Below are 23,176 nucleotides of genomic sequence, written 5' to 3'. Positions count from 1 at the left end.
ATTTTTTTGCCGCGTCGGGTCTCCGCCCAGGAGCTCGTGGCGGGCGGCCGGTCTTGTGTCTAGGAATCCAATTTTAAAGCAAAGGACAATTCAACCGCCCGCCTGACGACTCCCGCGCGACTGGAAATGGTAAAGATATGAAAAAGCACTAAAAAACTAGTAAAACTAATCCGTCCCGCGCCGCCGCCGCCGCCGCCGCTCCCGCGCCTCGTGAGCGTCTTCGAATAAATATTCCGTTGCCTCCCGCTTCTTCCTATTTAGTCCTTTTTTGCATTTCTCTTCCAGTTCTTTAAACATCGTCGTTGACCATACTCCGGTACCGCTACAATCTTATCTCAGCGATGCCAATATAATTCCTCTCCACTAGCACCACCATTGTAATCGTCTAGTTATCTTCCACATGCAAATGGACGAACCTCATCATCAATCGCAAACGCGTCCGCAGGCGCCGGCTCCGACAGCTACTGCGTCTGCGTCGCCGCCTACACCAGGCTCGGCTACGTCACCAGCCCAACAGCAGCAACAGCATCACCACCATCAAAGTGAGCAGGAGCAGCGCCATTCCCTGCTCGCCGCCGTCGCTGCAGCCGTTGCTCAGCCAGGAACCGAAGCCGGAAAACGCTGCGACGATTTCGAAGCCATGAACTACCAGACTGGATGCGAAGAATCGCCGGCAACCGCTGCGGCAGCCGTGTCGGACCCGGCAGTCGCCTTGTCGCAACAGTCGTCTCAGCAAGGCGCCGTCGACGGTAATCTCTCAGTCGTCAAGAACAAGCGGCCGTATACCGTCGCTTGCTCGGTCGCGAAGCGGGCAAAGCTCGAGCACGAAGAGAGGTCTGACAGTGGCATGTCCGATGTTGAGTCCGAAGTCGATATGCCTTCGTCGGCATCGGACCATATCACCCGGTCACAGCTCCCGACACCAGCTCCATCTCCTGCTCCGGAGTCGCTGCCGATGTCGCCGGCTAGGGAGCTAACTCGCACAGCTTATCGCCGAATGCGGTCAAAGTCGTTGCCAGACATCAGCTTGCTTTCATTGCATACGTCGGCTATAGAGGAGTGGCCACTCAAGAAGCGCAACAACCGCCATCATCATCGCCATCATCATAGACATCATCACCGATCATCAAAGCAGTCATCGCCATCTCCAGCTCTACCATCCAATGTTCCGCCTGTAAATCTTCAAGGTCTGCGAGAGCTCGATCTCCAGGAAATCTTCAAGAATCCGCAACTTCGTCACGACATTGTTTTCGACCCGCAGCTCCAGTTCCGGCCGAACCTCGATGGCGAGCGCGGTCGGAGAAAGAAAGTTTTGGCAGACAAATACTGGGACGGCGTCATCGCCGAATGCGATGCGCTTTCGGCAGCGTACATCTCGCGAGAAGAAGCACCGGTCGAACGCTGCAGCAAGCTTGTCGGCATCCTCAGTTCGCTGCGAGAAATCCTCGTTAGTTTGTTACCGGCTCGCGATCGTCCGCAGATCGAGGAAGTTCTGGATTTGGAGTTGCATGTTCAGCAGTTGCGGCATGCCGCGTTCGACTTTGTCAAGCTGGCAAATTGGCTTGCTGGTGTATTCAAATCGCACTGTGCGCCGATGCGGGACGCTTGGGTCGATCAAATGCTGGCTTGCATCACGTCCGGCGTCGCTACTCGAGACTCTTCCAAATTGGTTGACGGCCTGCGCATGATTTTTACAATCCTGGAAGCTATGAAGTTGGATGTCGCGAACCACCAGATTCGAACTCTGCGGCCGCTGCTGGTTGAGACTGCGGTCGAGTTTGAACAGGATTACTTTGCCCAGCGAGTCCAGCGTCGCAAGGTCGACGTCAAGCAGGCGGCCGCGTGGTTTAAGCGTGCGCACGAAGACGTGACAAGTGTGGAGCCCAAAGCCTCGTACATTGATGTCTTTGTTGCCGGCCTGGTTTCGTTGTTTAATGCGTCGCCACGGCAACCGCGACCAGCGGCGCCCGCCGGCTCGAAGGACGAGTTTCCGGTGACGTTTGCGTTTGACGTGTCGCGCCTGCGGTCGCTCAAGTCTGACGTCGCACAAATCACATGCCTGCAGCAGTGTCTGACGTTGTACAGACAGCTTATCGCGTCCTGCCAACCGGGCGCGACGCCAACCCAACGCGACCTCGACGCGCTCAAGGCCGAGCTGCTCGTTCTCGTTGCCGACGACGATTCCTCCCCGACCGTGTCTGCAACATCGTCGCCTGTCGTGCTGTCGACTACCTCCACAGCAGACATGGCAGCCGCGTCTGTCGCCAACAACGTCCGCTGGCCTGCAAACTGCACCGCCATATCCCTCCAGATCGCCCGGAAGGTCAAGGAGCAGTTTCCACACCGCGGACCAGGACTCAGCGCGATCGCGGATCTCGCGCAGAAGTGGCTGACCTCGCATCTGGACGCAGACACGTCCAAGGTCTACAAACTCGTCGAGGGCCGCATTCTCGGCGACCTGGAGCGCCGAGTCAAGGCCTGTTTCCGCGGCGCCGGTGTCGCAGCCACTGCAGCCAACTGGAAGCCCGCGGTCGCGCAGCCGAAGGAAGCAGAATGGTCTCAGGCGTCCAAAGACGTCGCTCCAGAACTCGGCATCCTGGCCGGCAGGCTTTGCTTACTCGGTGACTTCCATTGGAGTGTGTTTGCCGGCTACTACATTTCCGGAGTTACGTCGCAAAATTGAGAGTGCATCTTGTACGGACAATTTTGACACGGGACGGGAACGGGTTTATGTATTTAAACTGTTACATATGTTTTATATATTTTTACGGTGTTTCTTGGGATTACGGTTTGTTTTGATATATTTTCGGGACATGGTATCGCCCTGCAGGTGAATTTTGGATAGGTGTTTAGAGTTAGCATTTGGATCATCATCGTCATTCATCAACGTCGTGCACGCTTTTAGTTATTATTCCTATTTGTATATTCGTGTGCGAGTATCTACTGGCCACATTGTATAATTATGTTGAATGAATCTATAAGTTTGATGTCTCACCGAAAATATGCGATTCACTCGTCGTAAACACTCTTTACGTTACTCCAACGTGCTCTATCCATTTTGTTATGATTCTAATAACGACGTGCGCGTCTATTTGGCGAACGGCAAACCATTCGGTATGGCGCTTGCCGCAGTTACTGCATACGCCATACCTGACTGATCCTGTCAACGGAGGCGGTAACACATCGTCTCGATCAGCAGAACACGGATACATGGCACGCAACTCTAAATGAATTAGTCGTTCTGCGCGGTGTACTGCCTTGCATTTTGGTCCCCCGGCAAGGGCGTAGATATCTGAGGACGATATACCAGGACGAGACGGGTAATGACCGGTTAGGACCACCGTGTGCGAACACTGTGTTGTCCATTGGTGCATTCGCTTGTCGACGTCCTTCGCACGCCCTATTTTGAGGTATAGTACAGTGTCGGGGTGAGTTTGTGCTCGGTCATCTGCATGAACTAAGGTTAGACTAATTGACAACAATTTCGATAACGCAACAACAGCGTACAAGGAACGGCAAGTTCGTATATATAAATATATCCGGCTTCATCTGCTTGCGAAATCGGTTTCTTCAATTCTTCAGCCAACAGATTGACGTATTTTGCACGCACGGCAGCCGAAACCAGCGTGATGATGTTGCAGTGCTCCACTGAAGTGGTCCGATTCGCTGCTCTCTGCGTAAGATTTGCATTCTTCTTCTTCGTCTGGCCAGCTGCCAAAATGGAAGGATGCGCAACGTTGGTCCGCGGATGTAATGACGGCGAGTGATGTGGTCCCAAAGATTGTCGATTTACCGTCCGCTGATCCGAGAATCTGTGTGACGGATCTTCCACATACATGCAAAACATTCTCCGCCAGAACCTTGAAAATCCGTTATTCTTTTTCTTCGCATGCGATTCTCGCATGGGGATGATCTTTTCAGTTGTAAATATCGCAGTTGGACCCGTAGCCCGATCATGGCGGTTTAGTTGATATGCGTGACCATTACTGGTCTCCCCGTGTTGGGCTCGGTGGGATCCCGAACCTTTCTTCTGGTTCCATGGGAATGGCCTGTCTGCTTGATATCTGTGCTGAAAGCAATAAGCTGTCTTCTTATCGCCAAGTGCATACTTGCTATCAACTATTCGTCGACATCGTTTATTTGTTGACTTTGCGATTCCGTTGCACTGTAGCTGCCCACTAGACGCGTTCTGTGGTGTTGAAGTAGTCGGCATTCAGAGAAACATATGACAACAGACCAGCGGATAAAACGTTTGCCCGAACTAGCTGGTATCTGCTCCTCCACGTTGTGGATAATTATATGCCGTTATCATTGCTGTCGTTGGCTGGTGAATTGGTGAAACCGATTCGGGGTGGCTGGGCAACTGATTGTTCGCTGCTGCATGCAGCTGTACCCTTCAAACAGTTCACAGGCACACTTGAATCCAGTCATTTTAGAGTTTTCTTTACAAAGCATTTTTGTCTATTTAGCAACATTTGCATAAGGCATGTCATCACAGACGTAGTTTGTCGAAAACCAAAGCCTGAGAAGCGCCCTTGTGATGCACCTCGCAGCAATGCAGAATACGTAAGAATAGTAAGAACACTTCGACCCGCCTTGCCTTGCCACTACGCGTGCCAACTACCTCCCCCGCGCGAGTCAATCGAATGAGAGCGATATGTACTTCGCAGAGTCGTGCTCATCCGTCGAGTGTCTTAACTTGGTTGGCGCCATTGCGGGGGAACTGCATTCGTGTTAACATACACTTTGCCAGCAACGCGAATCGATCCAGTTGGCGTTCCTTTCATTTGTCCACATCCGGATTTCCGGTGTCTTCAACGTCTTGAGCTGGGGTGCTTGTATCAAACGCATCCACAGGCCTTTCTATTCCGGCTGCCAGAGTAGCTTGAGCATTCTCCCTTGTTTCAGCATGCCCATTGTCTCCCTGCTCGCCCGCATTCCCTAGTTCCGCTACGTTCGGCATCTCTGTCTTTGTATTACTCACTGCCTTACTAAAATCTTGATGGGGCAGCCCATGATGTGTCTTTAACCAGCAGAGTCAGTACGTTCTGTCATCTCCTCGTTTCAAATATCAAGAAAACGAACCTCAAACTGAACTAGTAAATTATCCCACATTTGCACCAATGCCATGTCATCATTTGCCAAAATTTGGATCGTCGCCTTGTCGCTGATTTGCTATACCATGCCCATCGTATTAGCCGAGCCTCGCTCCATTTGTGTCTAGTAATTATACCCTTTGATCCGGCCCAATATTAGACATACTATCTGTCATCTACTATTGTCAAAGTCCGGGTGAACTGAAATATATTGTACAGCGTGGTTTCGCACACAACGTAGACATCCGTCTACTGTGAATAGAAGCAACTACCCGCAGCAATTCTCGAATATCTAGTCTACACTACTTGACGTGGCATGCGGCTCAGTATTCAAACTCTAGGAAACTGTGGCCCGACGCAAGAGGAGCAGACACTAAAAGCGTAGCGATGAGCAGTAAATTATTGATATAGGACTGTCATTGAACTGTTGGATGTATTAATACTACAAAGCTATATGCATTTGGACACAAACGCTCATCTAGCAGAATTGTCTGGCCAGATTCTGGAGTTCTGGGCAGAGAGAGATCAAGGCGTAACAGCCACCGTGTCGCTCTGGCTACGGCCATATATGCGGAAACTTTGTGCTGCGTCCTACCCACTAATTCAACTCCTGCCATTTCGCGAAGACTGGCAACAAGGATATATCGAAACTGTAGAATTTTGACACAGCATGCGTCCTTCGACGCAGAAGATATTGCCGCTCGTTCTACGGTTTCCTCTGTTCTTGGCTTTGTCCCGCGGACGGCATTCCTTTTCTGTGCGACATAAAAGCTCATGGTCTGATCCGTCAGTCGCAATAATAGACTCACTAATAAGACGAATAACAAATTCAACTTCGGCAGCAAAAAAGGAAGTCCCCGAAGACGGTACTACAGCTCATAGAAAGCGGCAGCTTGACAGATTATCTGCCTCGTTTCGGAAACACTTGCATCACTCACCGCCTCGCTCTTCGTCGGGATCAAATAGTGATGAGACGTCATCACCTATTCATGCGCATTATTCATCCGTTATTTCCGTCCTGGACGACTTGGTAATGCATTACCGACCGGGATTGGAAGAATCGCAACGAAATACTGTGCGAGTCCGTCTCCCATCGCAAAAATGGATAGCCTTGGACGTCGATCTTAAAGCATGTCACCGCAGCGAGGATTTTGTCAAGCTGTTTGAGTATTTCTTCATTCGTGGTAAGATAAGCCCATCAACTGCGACGCAGATACTTTGGGATCCCAAGTTTTCGTCGAAAGATAGTGTGATAGCCATGAAGAGAATTGTGCAGAATCAAGGGCATTTGGGAGGATGGTCTGAATTGCGACTGATCGCGTTCGCGAACGAAATCGGGATCAAATTGCTATCGATAGCGACGCGTGAAATGCTAAGAACTAATGTCTCGGCCGAGAAAGTGACTGAGTGGAAGGCGCTTATAAATTCTACTTTTGAGACGTCGTGGATTAGACTTTTGGATCAAGGGTCATCAATGTCAAACCATGCGCTGAGGAGTATGTGGTATTTAGTCACGAAAGCTGAGAATCAGTTTGATGTGGTTGCGCCGACGATTTATAGGTGGCGGGGCAGCATCGAATCCGTGAGTAACAAGAACGCGAGCACAAAGGAGAAAGTCAGAGTATCGACTTTGGTTAACGCTGTTACGCAAATGTGGGTTATGGCGGCCACTACGGGAAACATGAGGGTTATGGAGATTGCAAAGAATTTCTTCAGTGGTGTCCCAGAAGTTTACAATCCGCCAATGCAAAAATTTGTGTTTCAGTTTGTCGATCGTCTTGTTGATAATCGAGACATGAGATACATTCCACGTGTGGTGTCCGTGCTGAAGGACGGCGGCATTGCCAGTAATGCAGCTGCACTTAAGAAAGCACTAGATATTGCTGAATCGATGGAATGGAGGAGGGCCAAAGATTCAGGATTAATATCCCTCATTTCAGATTTTGCTAGGGAGGAGCGATTCACTTTGGACAACAAAAAGTTTGGGGTCGCAAATGACAGTAAAAGGGTCTCCGATGCTCTATTGCTGAAGAGAGTGAGGGAGTTGGTGGAGAAGAACGAGGGAAAGATAGAGACTAAACGAGACCTACTAAATACTCTTCTTCAACATGCATAGAGTTGACCATTGTTGTACATACGTGATATTGCGGGAAATTTGGTGGTTCAGGATAAAGGCGTTGGTGGTTGATCGGAAACTACAGAACATAGTCTCATATCGGTACATTATTTCGTTATTATATACGCTCCTGTTGCCTGTTATATTGGTCCAATCAAACTCATTGGTTAGAAGTGTCCAAAAATCTTCTGCGGCATGTAGGGCTGCTCCAAGTATTTGATCTCCTGAGCCGTAAGTCTCTTGCCGTTAATCTCCGCAGCTTCCTCTAACCGTTTGATACTATTAATGCCCACGACTGGAGCGACGACTTTGCCGGTGAGCCAGACCAACGCAGTAACGGCCATGCTCCACCCTCTATTCTTCGCAACCAATTCTAAACGTTTGACAATCTCCTTCCCGCCTGCGTCCAATTCCAGTTGAGTGAAAACGCCCGTCGACGTCTTTGTACGGATACTCTTCTCGCTGACTTCCAGAGGACGGGCTAACAGTCCCTGGTGCAGCGGACTCCACGGAATGATGCCAACACCGGTCATGTTGCAGTAAGGGATTACTTCGCGTTCCTCCTCCCTATACACCAGGTTGTAAATGTTCTGCATACTGACAAACGTTGTCCAGCCTTTCAACTCCGCGACATGTTGCAAGCGAGCGAATTCGTGGACCCACATACTACTCGCGCCGATGTATCTAACTTTCCCAGATCTGACAAGATCATGCAACGCCTCCATGATTTCTTCTGGCTCCATGGCCTTGTCATATCTGTGGATTTGAAGCAGATCGATGTAATCGGTGCCTATTCTTTCAAGACAAGCGTCAACCTGCTTGAATATCGCGCCACGGGAAAGGCCGATCTGATTGACGAACTTTGGGTGTTGGCTTAGATCAGCAAGGAATGCCTCGCCCATTTTCTCCTTGGGAACGGGATAGTAGATCTTTGTCATAATTATGAGCTCTTCGCGAGGAATGTTATAGCGCTGCATCGCTTCCTTGATCAGGACTTCAGATTCGCCGTTGGAGTAAGCGTTCGCAGTATCCCACTAGACCACTACGTCAGTAACTACTAGGCGATATAACCACTATGGAAAACACTCACCGAAGTGATTCCCAGGTCATAAGCACGCTTAAGGATAGGCAGGGCTGCTTCCTTGTCGAGCGCCCATGGCTCCCACGCGGATGCTATAGCTCAAAGGTTAAAAATGAGGACAATTCACCGAGAAAATTACGTACAGCCCATAGACATCATTCCTAGAATCGGCACTGAAACACGAAGGCCGCATTTTCCAAGTCTATCCAATTAGTTTGTAATTAGCATCGATCGATATTAGCGTATGTGTTGTACTGCGCAAAGGCAACAGATCATCTATGACTGCCTGGGCAAATGCTTGACAGATTGCTGAACAAGCGGACGACCCAATTAATCCATATTTATATGGTAAAAATCGGCAAGCAACTTACTTTCGATATTCGACCTGTGACATATTTAGAAATTGATTGACGATGTAGCTGATGCGTGAGCGGTCCAAGGCACTGCTGCAGAGATCCGATTGGATGGAGTCGCGGGCAAGTGGACCCTTGCCCGCAGAAACGCGAGTCCATCGCTCTACCGATCGCTCTACCGTGCGCTCGCAGTGCATCACCGTTCTTAGTAACTACTCAGTTAACGCAACTGATCACTCCGCAGCGGATTATTAATTCATGCCTTTGTAAGTCGCGTTAACAGCCTAGTCACTTAACCCTCGGCATAACGATTTCCTTGGCTACGGGACGGGTAGAACTCGCAAGTGTCGGGCACTATATTCGAACTACTTTGCTCTGAGCTCAGTGAATAGGCTCGTCCAACCATGCGTACAAACTGAAGCCCTTTGACAATGCCTTTAAAGAACCATTTATTTAGCGGGAAATCCCGGCTCTTATTTGCCATAGGATATAACTGGCACGTTGACCATCACTACTGGTTACAATCACTCAACAGAGTTGCAGACTATTGACGGCAGTGTCTGTCTATCCTATCTATCCTCGATGATTAGAAATTCGGGTCACGCAGATGAAAGTCTATGAGACCGACATTCAGTTGCTAATGAGCTAAGCATAAATAGCTTTTCGTCCTATATTACACACTGCTTAACTAACAACACGATCGATTTATTCAAGATTAATCGATGCAATTAACACTAAGCCGCATGGTGTGCGGTTGGTCGCAGGACCGAAACCTTAAATTTCGGAGTTAATGAGTCGATCGGGTCTTGCATTGGTTTAGTTTCAGGTTGAAGGACTAAACAGTCCCCTCCACCCTTTAATGCTCTGGCGGAACGAGCAGCACTATTCCGGTGGAGTTGTTCATGGCCATTTGGTACCAATAATAGTCGGGACTACCGCTTTGAGACATGAGAATTCAGAAAGCGATGGGCCTGGTCCGACAATTTCATCGCTTTTTTGGCAAATCGCGTGAACGCCGACACTAAATTGTACTCCTTATATGTCCAGCATTGGTCTATAATTTTGGCTATATGAAACGCGGAAATGGTCCCCCGTACTTTTATGTGTATCCTGCATCTCTGCTCTAAGTAGAAATAGTTGAGCCGTAGACAGTACCCAATATATGCGTTACAAACTTGTCGAGTGGTTAGAGGGAAGCAGTACTATTCGTATCGTGACAGGTACCAGACGCGATATGACTTGGTCGGAATGCCATTATGTAGCACATTCGCCGAATGCAGATAAGTTGACATCGGATTAATTGAGCGTCCTTTGGGTTAAGGCGGAGATAGGCTAAACCCCGCGATAGACATGTAATGAAATAATGGGGGTCGTCATTGGTCGCCCTGTCTCTAAGTATTTTGTCCCAAATACCGCGATCGTCGCATAGTTAAAAAGGCTCGCTGACCCCACTTGCGTCTCCGCACAGAGTTCCAACAACCAACTTCACTGATATCGTCGCAACAAGTCAATTCATCGAAATCTGGAAATGCCTGTTGAATACCGCAGGTGGGTGATTTACATAACGTGTATACACGAGTCGGACTTAAGGTTTACTAATACTGAGGACTAAGATTGGGAAACTCAGGTCTGAAAGTCTCTGTTCCGATTTTAGGATGCATGTCATTCGGATGTAAGGACTACGCTTATAATATTCATTCTTATATTTGGCGTGCTGCGATGAGATGCTAATTTATTGCATAAAAGCATCAGAGTGGGGATCATGGGTGCTCAACAAAGATGACGCTCTGCCTATTTTCAAGAAGGCGTATGATCTCGGAATCACAACAGTAAGTCTGCATTTTGATTGCTCATTTTGTTTGCAATACCTAGAGTGCTAACGCAAGTGCGGTCTAGTGGGATACTGCTAATATGTATTCGAACGGTGAGTCTGAGCGGATTGTCGCCGCCGCAATCAAGGAGTACAACCTACCGCGCGACGAACTCATCATCATGACAAAGTGCTTCAACCCCGTTGACAAAACTAGTCATAAGCGTGTCGATACCGACGTCTCTCAGAACTCTCGATTCGTCAACCAGTATGGTCTTTCCCGTGCGGCAATTTTCAATCAGGTGAACGATTCGCTCAAGCGTTTGGAAACCGACTACATCGACGTTCTCCAAATTCACCGCTACGACAAGAACGTCGAGCCCGAGGAAATTATGGGCGCACTTAATGATCTTATTAAGTCAGGGAAGGTCAGGTATATTGGTGCGAGTAGTATGTGGTGCTACGAGTTTGCTACCCTTCAACATGTCGCTGAGAAGAATGGGTGGGCAAAGTTTATCTCCATGCAGGACCATTACAACTTGCTGTATCGCGAGGAAGAGCGCGAGGTTATTCCATACTGCAAGCGCACTGGCGTTGGTTTGATTCCGTGGAGTCCTCTGGCTCGTGGTCATCTGGCTCGACCCATTACCGAGACCTCTATCCGGAAGGAGGCCATGAAGGCCAATCCTGGTATCAACGAGCAGGCCAATGATCCCGCTACCATTGAGATCATCAATCGGGTCGAAAAGGTTGCGAAGGAAAAGGGTTGGATCATGAGCGACGTTGCGCTCGCCTGGGTTCTTGGTAAGGTTACAAGTCCAATTGTGGGTGTCAATAGTGTCGAACGTCTTGAACAGATTGCTGGTGTTAATGGCAAATCTCTTACGGAAGAGGAGGAAAAGTATTTGGAGGAAGCATACGGTCCACGTAAAATAATGGGCCATCGTTAAGCATGAAGATCTTCGGGGACACTCTCGCATTTACGTGATTATAAGAATGTCGTAACTGTTAATAATTTCAAGCGGAATCAGTTTGAAGAGACATATCAATAGTCTATCTTTTGAGACTGCTCTAGAGCGAAGCTGCCCGTTAATCAACGGCATAGTATGATGGCAACAGGTTGCAGTTGAGCGTCGGTGAGGCAGTCACATCCAGAGAGATGAAGCAGTATTGTTGCAGATTCCCTTCCGCGACACTGCGTCGGTCCCGTAGCTATTTCCCTAGCCTAGGTCAAAATGAGATCGTTTGGATCACTGCTCGACCTTGTTAACAAATCCGAGCCGCACAGCGGGAAGATGCGTATCCCACTCACTGGAGGAAAGTCAGGGGTTAGGCCGTTCGATGATCAGCGCTGTTCGTGGAATAGTTGCCTTCAAAGATGTAAATCAATCACGTGGTGTTGCTGATCGAATGTAATGTACGAGTATCTGCCGCAGGTAGGATGAAAGTGGCTAAAGTTAGATGTTTGCTGGCCGAGTAGAGTATTCCTTTTTTGCAGCAGTACTCGAATGAGGTCGTCCGAATGCCACAAACGACCCTCGTTCAAATGCATCGGATATATGAGGTTATTTAGTAGTATTTTTCTCCAGTTAGTTTGCTTTTCAACAATAAGCATAGTTTCGTCGTTTATGACACCGGCAGATTACGCCCAGTTGCACAGATTCCCTGAAACCACGCGAAAGCCACGAGCCGAATTTCCCCAATGGCTTCGCGATATCACCAAGTTGAAATCGTGGCCGGGGGAAAGTCCACCTTACATCGGGTCTGCGGAGGTGGATCTGTCGGACATAGCTACGGGTCCACGATACAGTGAGTCTTGGGTAGGGATGAGTCTAGCTGGACTTTTCTAAGCGACATTTGAAGGGCTCGACAATGCATGTGATTACGGGTCCGCTATTTGTTCATTTAATTGCGAGTAAGATAGCTATTAATTCCAACTTGAGTATTAGAACTGACAGAGCGCCAGATATTGCCTTGGTCCGAACGACATTATGCACTGCGGTGGTAAATTTCGTTGTCTTGTCGTCTACTAAACGAAGCTAATCGTATAGAACTCATTCAGTCTTTCGATGACGGTCCGAATGAAGAGACCACGCAGCTAATATCCTACTTCAATCAAGTTCAAAAGAAAGTCAGCTTCTTTGTCGTCGGTCTCCAAGTGCTCGCGTACCCGGACATTTTTCGGTCCGAGTACGTGAGCGGCCATTTCGTCGCTTCTCATTCATACAGTCATGTATACCTTCCCAGCCTAACCAACCGGAAAATTGCGGCACAGTTTCAATGGTCGATTTGGGCAATGAACGCCACAGCTAGTGTAATTCCACGGTACTTTCGGCCGCCGTATGGTGGCCTTGATAATCGTGTGCGTGCAATCGCTGCGAAGTTCGGACTGACCCCGATTGTTTGGGACCTCGACACAGATGACTGGTGTATGATCACTAAATCTCGCACGGCGGATGAGGTGTATGCGGACGTGAAACAGTGGATAAGGGATGACCAGACGGGGATCATTTTGGAGCATGATCTGACGCAGGAAACTGTTGCTGTTGGGATTGAAATTAGCAAGATCCTGGGGAATAGGAACAGGACTGTCACTGTTGATTGCAAAAATCCTGGTGCGCCCTGGTATGCTTGATCGAAATCGGTTATGTGTAGAACATAATCGACATTTCGGTTGGACCTTGTAACACAATATTACGTTCGAGAAAATTTACGTGCATCATACATTAGTAACTATACTAAATTGTATATGATTGATAACCGCTATTACAAGCCATCTGCGAGCGACAAAACAACAGGTCCAAAATGCATCTACAAATATAAACCTTCCAAGCTCTCCTCCGTCTTATTCTTCATAACCCGCTCCCTTGCACTCCGGAAATCCTGCGCAGTGACCTTCATTCTCCGCTCCCTGAGCGCAAGCAACCCCGCCTCCGTGCAAATAGCCTTGATGTCTGCGCCCGACAATTCCTCCTTTCCAGCCACGAACTCCTCGAGATCGACATCATCTCCAAGCGACATCTTGCCCGTGTGAATTTGGAAGATCTTGCGTTTAGTATTCTCGTCGGGGTTCTCGAATAGGATCTTGCGGTCGATGCGACCGGGCCGGATTAGTGCTGGATCGAGGGACTCGATCTTGTTCGTCGCCATGATGACTTTGACGTCGCCGCGATCGTCGAAACCGTCGAGTTGGTTCAACAGCTCGAGCATTGTCCTCTGAATCTCGCGCTCGCCGCCAGAAGTAGACTCGTAACGCTTGGTGCCGATCGCGTCAATCTCGTCAATGAAAACGATCGACGGCGAATGCTCTGCCGCGACCTGGAATATCTGTCGGCAAAGGCGAGGGCCGTCACCTAGATACTTTTGAATAAGCTCACTACCGACGATGCGTAAAAATGTGGCGCTGGTCTGGTTTGCGACAGCTTTGGCGAGAAGTGTCTTGCCGGTCCCGGGTGCACCGTAAAGAATGACTCCTTTCGGTGGCTTGATACCCATTTCCTCGTACAGTTCTGGATGCGTGAGCGGCAATTCGACGGCCTCCTTAATTTCCTGGATCTGAGACTCCAAGCCACCGATATCGGCATACGACTCTGTCGGTGCTTTGTCAAGCTTCATGACGGACACCATGGGATCCGTGTCATCCTGCAGCACACCAACGACATTAACACCCTTATGGTGCAACAAAACCGAGCATCCGGGCTCCAACAAATCTTTATCAACAAAACTCATGATAGAGACGTAGTACTCCGGGCCAGTAGTCGACGACACAATCGCGTGGTCATCATCAATTATCTCCTCCATCGTGCCAACACCCATAGGCGTACCCCGCATATCATCAACCCTGCTCCTCTCCTGTGCGACTTTCTCGTCAGTGGGCTTCAGCTGCTCTTGATTCTGCACGAACTCTTCCTCCAGCAGAAGATGGTCTTTGACGCGCTCCATTTTGAGGAGCTTGAGTTTGCATCGCGTGGTCGGGTAGACTGATGGCAATTTTGTCGAGCTGTCGGGACCTTTGCGTTTCTTTTTGCCTATCCGCGCAGTTGGCGGGGGCTCATACTTTGGCTCTGCGTTTTGTTAGTCGATGGGGATCACCGATCGCCAGGGTGGGACTTACTCTCGGGCTTCTATCCAACATAATTAGCATCAATCCCTCATCATCTTCATACGAATCCACAAATCCGGTACAAGACAACATACCTTGTCCTTATTCTTATCCTTATCGCCATCAGGCATGCCAGGTGGCAGTCCAGACTGTCCTTGTCCCTGTAAAATCTGTCAGCATGGCACTTCCAAGAGTTGATTCACCGCCACATGCAACATACCATGGTTAGATTTCTATTCTGCCGTGTAATTAGTACAAAATAGGGTCGCTAATCTATGAACGAATATAAAATAAAAGCCAAGTGATTGATGTTGACGATATAGTGTCGCCGAAATGATTGGCAATTGTGGGTAATGGTGCTAGCGAGACTAAGGCGGGCAAACATTACTAAACCAATGTCATATTAAGCTGTCACGCGAATATGGCATATCTGTCATGCAAACCGCTGCGAGCAATCATTTTATCTTGCAGGATAAAATATGCCGAACAAACTACGAGGATTAATTTTGACATTGTAAGATTCGTCAAACTAGTGCTTAAGGCGGCTGATAACGTGCAACGGGTTCGGGATGGGATTGTAATATACCACACGTCTTACATCTTTCGCCATTGCTACATTAGGGATTTGGCCCATGAATGTATTATACCATAGTTAGATGAACTACATATATTGATAATCGCCAACTAAATACGGATACCGTGTGTACTTACACAAAAGATGGGCAAAGCCAATGCTACTTAGTGTCCGTGTCCCAACGGTATATGCAAATTTGAAGTCTCACCGCCGGCATGATGCGCGGCTACTTTAGCAGTTCCTCCAATATCCTATCCTCCGCGCCGTCTGCTCCAATTTTCTTGATTCCAATGCGCCGCATCACTTCTATGACGCGTTGTTGGTCGAAACCCATGCTCTCGAATGCTTTGACAGAGTCCCTGTCTATGCCGTATAACTCAAACACGTCGGGCGTCTTTGTCGGCGCTGTTGACGTAGTTGCTACGGGGCGTTAGTAGTGCTGGCAGAAATTGCGAGGAATCAGCAATAGGAAGTAGTACGTACAGGCACCTCTATCTGCGCCAGCGTAGACTTTAGCCCAATATCTGCTATCATCAGTATACGCGTCAACTGACGGGTGCGTGTACGTACCGCGCCGTATTATCGAACCCCTTCCGATCCGACATGTAGTGTTTCGCGACCTCCGCATCCTGTGGATTGCTTGGCTCGGGGCTAGTGAGGAGAGATTGTAGTGAGATCAAGGACGCCTTTAATGTGAGCACCGGTGACCACGTATCCTTTAGACTGATTTTCCCGTCAGTTATTTTATCCCTAACAATTAATTTGCCATTGCACGTACATGTCCAGACAAATTGCGCCGGTTTGTGAGGAGATGTTTGGGTGGTAGACTTTTGTGTCGAATTTCATCTTTGGCGGTTTGAAGGGATCTACCACTGTCAGCACTTGCCATAGAACCGCAACGATCGAATTGCATGTAATCTGGACACAGCATATAATAGGCAGTAAAAACCTCACAATCAGACTATACAATCAATTAGCAAAGGCTCTTCTTGGGGGGGAGGGGGTAAACATTAAAAACACGTACCGGAATCTCAATATCAACCTCATAATGCCCACTCTCATATGGTGTCCCGGGGGGGCCCTCAAAATATCCCTTTAAGCGTGAAATATCCGACTCCGACACTAGCTCCAGCCGAATGCCTGACTGGGGATCAGCCTGCACGTCCTGCATTTCCTTCGCAATACGCCGCGCTCGAGACATCTTCGTGAACTATATCGAAAGCACGTATGCAACTATGTGATATCGGTGCACTGGATAAAAGACAACGAGGACGAGTACTGCGAGAGGAAATGCCGAGAGAATGTGAATATGCTGGTGCGCTGGGCCCGCTCGGAATTGTCTTGATGAGCCCCGGTGGTTGCTGGAGCGAATCCAGTGTGTGAAAAATCCGAGGCGTTGGTACTTTGGCGTCATGTTACTTACTCCACAATTCACATCATCAGATTTATTTCTGCACAAGGTAAAACCGGTTGCTTTATTCAAATGGTACATACAATTGCAAGGACATATCCCATAACGAAAAAATCGTCTAAAAGCACTAACTCCTACCAAATTCCGACTCCAACTATGGCACTTTTGTATACGAAGTGTGAAAAATAATGACATTACGGTTTACAAGACAGAAAGACTACTTGCTACGAGAGTTAGATCTTGGTCAAACGGCGCTTGCTGATATAATGTGGAATCTCAGTGAGTCCGTTTTGGCCGGTAATAGTTCGCTCCTCGCGAGCTTCGACAGGGACGTAATCGCGGCGACTTTTGCCGACGTAGACTTGTCGGGGGCGAGAGATCTTGTTCTTGCCGGACTCGAGTTGCTGTTTCCAGTGCGCCAGGTATCCAGATAGCCGCGGAACGACAAACAAGACTGGAAAGAAGTCCAATGGGAAACCCATGGCTTTGTAGATCAATCCCGACCAGTAGTCCACGTTCGGGAACAACTTTCGGCTAGTAAAGTAGTCGTCCTTCAAAGCAGCGTCCTTGAGCGCGATGGCGACGTCGATAAGTGATTCTTTACCACAGACTTCAAACACCATGTCGGCGACCTCGCGGATGACTTTGCTGCGTGGGTCTGTCTCGCGGTAGACACGGTGGCCGAAGCCAAAGAGGAGCTCCTTCTTTTGCTTGACGGCTTCAAGGAAGCCAGGCACGTTCTCGACTGATCCGATCTTGGTGAGCATGCGGATCACAGCCTCGTTAGCGCCGCCGTGGAGAGGACCGTAGAGCGCGGCCGAGGCAGCAGCGACGCATGAATACGGATCGACGAGCGATGACCCAACGTGGACCATGGTCGACGTAGAGCAGTTCATCTCGTGGTCGGCATGAAGAATAAAGAGGATGTCGAGGGCCTTAGCCAGACGAGGATCGGGCCGGTATGAGTTTGGCTCGGCCATGTGGTCCATCATGTAGAGCAAGTTTTCCGTGTACGACAAGTCAGAGCGGGGAGGTGTGAACGGACGGTTTATGCGAATCCGGTAAGCCATGGCCGCGACCGTGGTAGCCTTCCCAAGAATTCGCACGATTTGTTTGTTCATCAGAGCCTAGTTGAGTTAGTGGATTCAGTCGGAAGCTGCGGGATCGAACTCACCTTGTTGTTAATGTAAAGGTCGTTTCCGTGGAGCGAGGGATTTGCTTCAGGAGCAAAGGCGGACATGGCCGCGAAGGCAGAAATGAAAACACTCATAGGGTGGGAGTCGTATCTCATCTGGCGGATCATCTGTTGCAAGTCGTCGGCAACGAAAGTGTGGTGCATGATTTCCCAGGTCCACAGGTCGGACTGGGGCTTGGAGGGAAGCTCGCCATAGATGAGCAGGTAAGCGGTCTCGAGGTACGAGGACTTCTCGGCGAGCTGCTCGATTGGATAACCTCTGTGCATGAGGAAGCCCTTGTTGCCGTCGATGTAAGTGATCTCGGACTGGATCATGGCCGTATTGATGAAGGACGGGTCCAGGATGCGGAGGCCGTACGGTGTGTCATTTTCGGCACGCTCGCCGTCAGCGTAGGGAGCCTTGAGCTGGGAGAAGGCGGTTGCGGGGATGGAGTTGTTTGTGATTTCGATCTCGATGGACTTGCCTGTGCGGTTGTCGACAACGGTGATGGAGTTCCTTGGTTTGACGACACTGTGGACGAGGTTAGCGGTGTTTCACGTGAATATTTGAATCGAAGGATAGCAGTAGTACCTCGACGTCACCGAAGAGACGCTTGCGATGGCCATTGTGATAAATTTGCCTGCAGTGACGGGAAAGAAGAGGTGGTAATAACGATAAGGACAGTGTGGTGAGGAACAGGACAGGTGGACATTATGGGGAGCATGTGGTTTATAAGATGGTGGGAGAGTTTTGGCGCGCCGAGGGTGGAGCCGAGGATGTTGGTTTCCATTACCGATACGATACGATACGATACGGTGCAGACGAATCTCCGCCCGCCCTGGTCATCAGCTACTGCCAGTTTACTATGGTTTTTTTTAGCTAGAATGAATACACACTCAGTGGCGCAATGTGCATACAGCCATGTGTTTTTTGTGTGTAGGTGTGGATATAGATTGAGCAGATCCTGGACCAACGGAGGGACCGCCAACCATCCTCCCTTCCGATGACCAGGTACCGACATTCCCCCGCGTCCTCCGCATCAGCTTTCAGCAAGGCCGCTACGTCCTCCGGCTACCTCTCTCCCAGATTGCTCTCGGCGGGAGACGCTAGAACTATGTCGTCTGCGTTTCAGTCTGGCACTAGCGTTTTGCTGCAGGCTAGTTCCCGATATACCCATGCTTTAAGTCAACATATATACTAGATGCATGTACACCACCCATCATCTTCATGTGAAGCGCCGAACGTCATTAACCCTCGGTGGCCGACATATGCCTCTTGTTTCTGCATGAACGGAACCGGAAACGGCATCCGGTGGGATAGTAACTAGAAGATGGCCGATGGCCTCTGTTGACACATCCCTTCTGCATCGAGCATTACATGCCGTCTCCGAGCACTCCGAGCACACTAATGCTAGGAGATAGTAAGTTCAGCTCCACAGAGACCACCTGGGATAACGGCAGCATCGCAGCTTCCGTGAATGCAAACCAACTTGTCTGCATGATGCTTGCTGTTTGGGCAATTCTTTGCGTCATCCGCAACCGAGACCGTGACCACACTCCACATGTGGCGGTGCAGGATTCCCCCGGACTGTCGGCAGAGTGGCTTGCGATTGCTGTGGCCGTGCAGTCCTCTGGCGGGGGTTCTTAACCTAACCCTATACTGGGCGAGTAAACAAGTCCCAAATTCATCGGAACATTGTATGCAAAACCTGATCTCAATAACAAGATCCCTGCCAGCCAACAAAGTGTTATATCAGAAACTTCGCAGCGAATGTCCAGCAGCTAAATGAAAGTCACGATAAACCGCTGGAACGCGGTCAGCACATGGCATTGGGACCATGCACAGGAAGAGCTCTGCGGCATTTGCCGCGTGGCCTTCGAGGGCACCTGTCCTACCTGCAAGTATCCTGGCGATGATTGTCCGCTAAGTATGTTAGGTTTCCTCTGTTTGTGATGTAAATAAATTGGCCTGGATGTGAGACTAACTGGCACAGTCATCGGCGACTGCAAGCATGCTTTCCATATGCACTGTCTTCTCAAGTGGTTGACCACCGAATCGTCAAAGGGCCTTTGCCCTATGTGTCGACGGAAGTTTAAAACTGCGACTGATTAGATTGGCCGTTATACTGTGAGTTGGGTCCTGCATGACGTTGTCGAGTGCATGGTTGTATTATAGGAACAGGTAGAGGCGTATACTGGAAGTACTTGAATTATTGTATATATGGCTTCTTGTGCGTAGGATTTGCAAGTGAACTAGGCAACAGCCGACTGAAGTTACTCGCCGAATCCCATTGTTCATTCACCGTTATCACGATCAGGCCCGTTACTGCGATTACGATTTGGCACATTTACTCTAACATCAAACGTAACGTGCTGAATGACGCGCACATATAGCCCTGGATCAGATCAGCAACAGTATCCGTAGAATGGCCATATATCATATATAATTATTTATTGTCAGTGGTTGCGACAAAAGACGCCCTTGGGTTGGACACGCCAAAGTTGCCGGACCGGAGAATACGCTAGCTCCTGTCAAAATCTAATTTGCCTCGACATTTGTCAGAATCTTGGTTGGCCCAGTACGTATCGGCCGTTCTTTCCGCAACCTATATTCATTTCATTATTTCTAAGATATCTGGTCGATTATATAATTTAATCTCCTGTGCGATACAGTCAGACAATGGTAGAAGTGCAACAGCCAAAACCATGTTCCCGTGCCGAATGCGACAACTTCGCGTCCTCGTTAAAATGTCCTACCTGTCTCAAGCTAGGAAAAGATTCTTCTTTCTGCGGCCAGGACTGTTTCAAGAAGTAAGCGGTTTGTGGGATGTGCATCAGTTTGCACCCGTACCGAATCTAACGTTGATCAGGGCCTGGCCTACTCATAAGCTGGTTCACAAGCAACTACAGCCAACAACGCCATATGACCCATTCCCAACGTTTTCATACACGGGTCCATTACGTCCAGTATACCCCTTGTCCCCCATGCGCACGCTCCCAGACTCGATCCCTCGCCCAGACTACGCCAAAGACGGAATCCCGCACTCGGAACAGCGTCTCTTCAGATCGACAAATATCCACATCAACACGGCCGACGAAATCGCCGGGATACGAGAAGCCTGCAAGCTCGGCCGCAAAGTCCTCGATACAGCCGCCGCTGCCATAAAACCTGGCGTAGTGTCGGACTCAATCGACGCGTTGGTGCACGACACATGTATCTCGATCGGAGCATACCCGTCGCCGCTTAATTACTACCATTTCCCCAAAAGTGTGTGTATCTCCGTCAACGAGATTATTTGCCACGGAATTCCTGATCAGCGCAAGCTCGAGGACGGCGATATTGTCAACCTCGACATCTCAATCTACTACAAGGGCCTCCACGCCGACTTGAACGAGACGTACTACGTCGGGGACAAGGCGCTTGCCGACGCCGATTCCATCCGGCTGGTCGAGACGACGCGTGAATGTCTCGACAAGGCGATCGCAATCGTCAAGCCGGGCATGCTGTTCCGCGAAATCGGGAACGTGATTGAGAAGCACGCTACCGCGAATGGTTGCTCGGTCATTCGTACCTATTGCGGGCATGGGATTAACACGCTGTTCCACTGCGCGCCGAATATCCCCCATTACGCGAAGAACAAGACGCCCGGTGTCGCCAAGCCGGGTATGACGTTTACGATCGAGCCGATGCTTGCCCTCGGAAGCTGGAAGGACAAGACCTGGCCGGACAATTGGACGTCTGCGACTGTCGACGGCAAGCGATCTGCCCAGTTTGGTAAGTGTCTTAGGCAGATTTCGTCGCGGGATGGACAGCTGACGATGATGTACAGAACATATGTTGCTAGTGACCGAAACCGGAGTCGAGGTCTTGACGGCCAGAAATGCCGATTCGCCGGGCGGACCGGTTTCCCGGATAAGTTGATTTGATTCATACTTTTGGATAAATGGCGATAAGTGTCATGAATGTAGATATATCATAATGCTTTATTTGTGTCAAAAAAAAAGGAAACACGACAAAAATATGACAATATATTAAACACGCAAAATTCTCATATGACAAAAGTGCAAATTAACAAGAAATGAACGTTAAAAAAATTCTGTGAACTAACCAGCGACTCTGCAAAGTCACAACCTCTTTTCTTACAGTTTTGCGCGTGTAGTATACAAGTCACAGAAATGCCATATTGCGTCCAACGAATCGAACCGTCAAACTCACGTCACATCACATTTTATTCTCTCGGTCCAATATTGTACTGACAAGAGTGTTATAATATGTTTACAAAATTGGTGTCCTCGGGACAGTCTAATCCTCTTCTCTTATGAGCGCAACAATCATGCTGTACAGGTAAAAGAAAAACATCAGGAGATGGAATCCCAGCTTGATGAAGCTCTCTTTCTTGTGTTCGTTCAGCGTTCGAAAGATCTCGGTCGCGTCCAACAGATGGTTGTTGTTAATAACTCTGTTCCTCATTAGCCTCTATGAACGATAGTAAAGTCGGCTCGAGACGTACTTGTTGATATTGTATGCGACGAGCGGCAGGTTGAGGAGCAGCGCAATCCAATATCCATTTATTAAGAACATGAAGGTGAGGAAGGCCTGCACACCAGCTTCGGGCAGGATATACTTAGAGTAAATTAGTCAAAGCTGTATTACCAAGAAAATGTTATTACATACAGCATTAAGCCTGTTGCAGAGATCAAAAACGTTGATGTAATCTATGACATGATAAGTACACGCTCGGCTGACCTTGGGTTAGACAATACACACCGCATTCTAGACAATTGTTAGCAACGCTCGAGCCACGACAAACAACTACGAGACATGCCTAAATCACTGTACATGATTGTAAAGAAGACCTGCAAAAACAGGTTGACGGCGTTCAGAATCACCGCCAGAAGGTACAGCCTGCGGACATTCGTCAGCCCGGCCGACACGTCACATACCAACACAAAAACATACCAAGCTTCACCAGACATCTTAGAATACTATTTCGCGCACTCTTCTTCAAACCAGATTGGGTCGACGTAATCGATAAGGAGTATATAGACCTGTACCATTGTAACCATCCAAATCGTGACGACGAGTCCGGGCAGCAAGGAATCTAGGACTCGATATTGCACCGAACAAGCGCCGACAGGGTGGCCATATACGTTATCCAAATGTACACAGAGAACAGACTGAATATATGCCACGGGTGGTATTCAGCTGTAGCTGGCGCGCTCGAGGTCTCGCCTCGAGGACTCGACGTTCCCCACTATACGGGATCGTGCACTTGCATAAAAGCGACTAAAAATAAAAACATACCGTCGAATTCCGGTCGGTAAGCGGGATTAACAGCAACGGATAGTTAGTGTGGACGAACGCGAATGTGGACGAGCCGGTCAGCAACAAATACCAGCAGTACTATCAGAGTATGCCAGCAAGCGGTGATTGTGGAAGTTGAGCGAAGGCATAGCCA

General features: G+C 49.0%; 12 protein-coding genes across 12 annotated transcripts; 6 read left to right on the top strand and 6 right to left on the bottom strand.

Moving 5' to 3' along the window:
- The first annotated feature begins 83 nt into the window (after window positions 1–83).
- Window positions 84–2,973, top strand: POJ06DRAFT_242915 (T-complex protein 11-domain-containing protein). Its single transcript, XM_056186283.1, has one exon. It carries the CDS (start codon window positions 401–403, stop codon window positions 2,681–2,683), a length of 2,283 nt encoding a protein of 760 aa, XP_056047281.1. The 5' UTR covers window positions 84–400; the 3' UTR covers window positions 2,684–2,973.
- Window positions 2,857–4,386, bottom strand: POJ06DRAFT_7927 (uncharacterized protein). The gene is made up of 2 exons (XM_056191564.1): window positions 3,508–4,386; window positions 2,857–3,448 (listed from the first exon to the last, which is right to left on the bottom strand). Exons 1-2 carry the CDS (start codon window positions 4,211–4,213, stop codon window positions 3,030–3,032), a joined length of 1,125 nt encoding a protein of 374 aa, XP_056047280.1. The 5' UTR covers window positions 4,214–4,386; the 3' UTR covers window positions 2,857–3,029.
- Window positions 4,385–5,593, bottom strand: POJ06DRAFT_7931 (uncharacterized protein). The gene is made up of 3 exons (XM_056191566.1): window positions 5,234–5,593; window positions 5,086–5,175; window positions 4,385–5,023 (listed from the first exon to the last, which is right to left on the bottom strand). Exons 1-3 carry the CDS (start codon window positions 5,270–5,272, stop codon window positions 4,784–4,786), a joined length of 369 nt encoding a protein of 122 aa, XP_056047279.1. The 5' UTR covers window positions 5,273–5,593; the 3' UTR covers window positions 4,385–4,783.
- Window positions 5,594–5,657: 64 nt separating this feature from the next.
- POJ06DRAFT_7897 (uncharacterized protein) lies at window positions 5,658–7,295 on the top strand. The gene has a single exon (XM_056191555.1). It carries the CDS (start codon window positions 5,767–5,769, stop codon window positions 7,210–7,212), a length of 1,446 nt encoding a protein of 481 aa, XP_056047278.1. The 5' UTR covers window positions 5,658–5,766; the 3' UTR covers window positions 7,213–7,295.
- Window positions 7,296–8,543, bottom strand: POJ06DRAFT_7904 (NADP-dependent oxidoreductase domain-containing protein). The gene is made up of 3 exons (XM_056191557.1): window positions 8,437–8,543; window positions 8,303–8,385; window positions 7,296–8,246 (listed from the first exon to the last, which is right to left on the bottom strand). Exons 1-3 carry the CDS (start codon window positions 8,450–8,452, stop codon window positions 7,380–7,382), a joined length of 966 nt encoding a protein of 321 aa, XP_056047277.1. The 5' UTR covers window positions 8,453–8,543; the 3' UTR covers window positions 7,296–7,379.
- A 1,631-nt stretch (window positions 8,544–10,174) lies between these two features.
- POJ06DRAFT_279510 (NADP-dependent oxidoreductase domain-containing protein) lies at window positions 10,175–11,406 on the top strand (the record flags this gene model as incomplete). Its single annotated transcript, XM_056189821.1, has 4 exons — window positions 10,175–10,194; window positions 10,260–10,318; window positions 10,393–10,475; window positions 10,543–11,406. The coding sequence occupies 4 exons, from the start codon at window positions 10,175–10,177 to the stop codon at window positions 11,404–11,406; spliced, it is 1,026 nt and encodes a 341-aa protein (XP_056047276.1).
- A 240-nt stretch (window positions 11,407–11,646) lies between these two features.
- Window positions 11,647–13,179, top strand: POJ06DRAFT_7803 (uncharacterized protein). The gene is made up of 4 exons (XM_056191549.1): window positions 11,647–12,265; window positions 12,320–12,371; window positions 12,423–12,460; window positions 12,508–13,179. Exons 1-4 carry the CDS (start codon window positions 11,965–11,967, stop codon window positions 13,089–13,091), a joined length of 975 nt encoding a protein of 324 aa, XP_056047275.1. The 5' UTR covers window positions 11,647–11,964; the 3' UTR covers window positions 13,092–13,179.
- Window positions 13,153–16,536, bottom strand: POJ06DRAFT_217429 (P-loop containing nucleoside triphosphate hydrolase protein). Its single transcript, XM_056185558.1, has 8 exons — window positions 16,157–16,536; window positions 16,087–16,093; window positions 15,911–15,998; window positions 15,703–15,855; window positions 15,616–15,656; window positions 15,437–15,552; window positions 14,642–14,728; window positions 13,153–14,518 (listed from the first exon to the last, which is right to left on the bottom strand). Exons 1-8 carry the CDS (start codon window positions 16,331–16,333, stop codon window positions 13,268–13,270), a joined length of 1,920 nt encoding a protein of 639 aa, XP_056047274.1. The 5' UTR covers window positions 16,334–16,536; the 3' UTR covers window positions 13,153–13,267.
- A 52-nt stretch (window positions 16,537–16,588) lies between these two features.
- On the bottom strand, window positions 16,589–18,479 carry POJ06DRAFT_242892 (citrate synthase-like protein). The gene is made up of 3 exons (XM_056186282.1): window positions 18,310–18,479; window positions 17,718–18,249; window positions 16,589–17,670 (listed from the first exon to the last, which is right to left on the bottom strand). Exons 1-3 carry the CDS (start codon window positions 18,342–18,344, stop codon window positions 16,777–16,779), a joined length of 1,461 nt encoding a protein of 486 aa, XP_056047273.1. The 5' UTR covers window positions 18,345–18,479; the 3' UTR covers window positions 16,589–16,776.
- A 948-nt stretch (window positions 18,480–19,427) lies between these two features.
- POJ06DRAFT_217424 (anaphase-promoting complex subunit 11) lies at window positions 19,428–20,022 on the top strand. Its single transcript, XM_056185557.1, has 2 exons — window positions 19,428–19,645; window positions 19,712–20,022. The coding sequence occupies exons 1-2, from the start codon at window positions 19,504–19,506 to the stop codon at window positions 19,828–19,830; spliced, it is 261 nt and encodes an 86-aa protein (XP_056047272.1). The 5' UTR covers window positions 19,428–19,503; the 3' UTR covers window positions 19,831–20,022.
- Window positions 20,023–20,250: 228 nt separating this feature from the next.
- Window positions 20,251–21,696, top strand: POJ06DRAFT_272489 (peptidase M24, structural domain-containing protein). Its single transcript, XM_056189563.1, has 3 exons — window positions 20,251–20,528; window positions 20,588–21,492; window positions 21,548–21,696. Exons 1-3 carry the CDS (start codon window positions 20,398–20,400, stop codon window positions 21,637–21,639), a joined length of 1,128 nt encoding a protein of 375 aa, XP_056047271.1. The 5' UTR covers window positions 20,251–20,397; the 3' UTR covers window positions 21,640–21,696.
- Window positions 21,697–23,134, bottom strand: POJ06DRAFT_242884 (cornichon). Its single transcript, XM_056186281.1, has 7 exons — window positions 23,023–23,134; window positions 22,678–22,766; window positions 22,544–22,623; window positions 22,486–22,491; window positions 22,393–22,433; window positions 22,229–22,341; window positions 21,697–22,177 (listed from the first exon to the last, which is right to left on the bottom strand). The coding sequence occupies exons 2-7, from the start codon at window positions 22,692–22,694 to the stop codon at window positions 22,021–22,023; spliced, it is 414 nt and encodes a 137-aa protein (XP_056047270.1). The 5' UTR covers window positions 22,695–22,766; window positions 23,023–23,134; the 3' UTR covers window positions 21,697–22,020.
- Between the last annotated feature and the right edge of the window lie 42 nt (window positions 23,135–23,176).

This window comes from Lipomyces tetrasporus (assembly GCF_029532465.1).
Source record: "Lipomyces tetrasporus strain NRRL Y-64009 chromosome Unknown POJ06scaffold_1, whole genome shotgun sequence".
Lineage (NCBI taxonomy): Eukaryota > Fungi > Ascomycota > Lipomycetes > Lipomycetales > Lipomycetaceae > Lipomyces > Lipomyces tetrasporus.
The sequence above is the reverse complement of the archived record's forward strand: the minus strand, read 5'-3'. Positions and strand labels throughout refer to the sequence as shown.

Excerpts from the sequence above, each read along its gene's own strand:
- POJ06DRAFT_242915 (XM_056186283.1), top strand. The coding sequence starts at position 401 with ATGCAAATGGACGAACCTCATCATCAATCGCAAACGCGTCCGCAGGCG.
- POJ06DRAFT_7927 (XM_056191564.1), bottom strand. The coding sequence starts at position 4,213 with ATGCCGACTACTTCAACACCACAGAACGCGTCTAGTGGGCAGCTACAG. Across the intron at positions 3,449-3,507 it reads ATACGAACTTGCCGTTCCTT|ATGACCGAGCACAAACTCAC; the intron begins GTACGCTGTTGT and ends TAGTTCATGCAG.
- POJ06DRAFT_7931 (XM_056191566.1), bottom strand. The coding sequence starts at position 5,272 with ATGACAGATAGTATGTCTAATATTGGGCCGGATCAAAGG. Across the intron at positions 5,176-5,233 it reads ATATTGGGCCGGATCAAAGG|CAAATCAGCGACAAGGCGAC; the intron begins GTATAATTACTA and ends GGCATGGTATAG. Across the intron at positions 5,024-5,085 it reads ATTTACTAGTTCAGTTTGAG|ACACATCATGGGCTGCCCCA; the intron begins GTTCGTTTTCTT and ends TGCTGGTTAAAG.
- POJ06DRAFT_7897 (XM_056191555.1), top strand. The coding sequence starts at position 5,767 with ATGCGTCCTTCGACGCAGAAGATATTGCCGCTCGTTCTACGGTTTCCT.
- POJ06DRAFT_7904 (XM_056191557.1), bottom strand. Across the intron at positions 8,247-8,302 it reads ATGACCTGGGAATCACTTCG|TGGGATACTGCGAACGCTTA; the intron begins GTGAGTGTTTTC and ends GTAGTGGTCTAG.
- POJ06DRAFT_7803 (XM_056191549.1), top strand. The coding sequence starts at position 11,965 with ATGAGGTCGTCCGAATGCCACAAACGACCCTCGTTCAAATGCATCGGA. Across the intron at positions 12,266-12,319 it reads AGCTACGGGTCCACGATACA|GGCTCGACAATGCATGTGAT; the intron begins GTGAGTCTTGGG and ends CGACATTTGAAG. Across the intron at positions 12,372-12,422 it reads ATTTGTTCATTTAATTGCGA|ATATTGCCTTGGTCCGAACG; the intron begins GTAAGATAGCTA and ends ACAGAGCGCCAG.
- POJ06DRAFT_217429 (XM_056185558.1), bottom strand. The coding sequence starts at position 16,333 with ATGTCTCGAGCGCGGCGTATTGCGAAGGAAATGCAGGACGTGCAGGCT. Across the intron at positions 15,553-15,615 it reads TGGCGCAGATAGAGGTGCCT|CAACTACGTCAACAGCGCCG; the intron begins GTACGTACTACT and ends AACGCCCCGTAG. Across the intron at positions 14,519-14,641 it reads AGGACAAGGTATGTTGTCTT|CCAAAGTATGAGCCCCCGCC; the intron begins GTACCGGATTTG and ends CAAAACGCAGAG.
- POJ06DRAFT_242892 (XM_056186282.1), bottom strand. The coding sequence starts at position 18,344 with ATGGCCATCGCAAGCGTCTCTTCGGTGACGTCGAG. Across the intron at positions 18,250-18,309 it reads GTCTCTTCGGTGACGTCGAG|TGTCGTCAAACCAAGGAACT; the intron begins GTACTACTGCTA and ends CCTCGTCCACAG. Across the intron at positions 17,671-17,717 it reads ACCTTTACATTAACAACAAG|GCTCTGATGAACAAACAAAT; the intron begins GTGAGTTCGATC and ends TAACTCAACTAG.
- POJ06DRAFT_217424 (XM_056185557.1), top strand. The coding sequence starts at position 19,504 with ATGAAAGTCACGATAAACCGCTGGAACGCGGTCAGCACATGGCATTGG. Across the intron at positions 19,646-19,711 it reads TGGCGATGATTGTCCGCTAA|TCATCGGCGACTGCAAGCAT; the intron begins GTATGTTAGGTT and ends TAACTGGCACAG.
- POJ06DRAFT_272489 (XM_056189563.1), top strand. The coding sequence starts at position 20,398 with ATGGTAGAAGTGCAACAGCCAAAACCATGTTCCCGTGCCGAATGCGAC. Across the intron at positions 20,529-20,587 it reads GGCCAGGACTGTTTCAAGAA|GGCCTGGCCTACTCATAAGC; the intron begins GTAAGCGGTTTG and ends AACGTTGATCAG. Across the intron at positions 21,493-21,547 it reads CAAGCGATCTGCCCAGTTTG|AACATATGTTGCTAGTGACC; the intron begins GTAAGTGTCTTA and ends GATGATGTACAG.
- POJ06DRAFT_242884 (XM_056186281.1), bottom strand. Across the intron at positions 22,342-22,392 it reads TCTGCAACAGGCTTAATGCT|TATATCCTGCCCGAAGCTGG; the intron begins GTATGTAATAAC and ends ATTTACTCTAAG. Across the intron at positions 22,178-22,228 it reads GTCGCATACAATATCAACAA|AGTTATTAACAACAACCATC; the intron begins GTACGTCTCGAG and ends AATGAGGAACAG.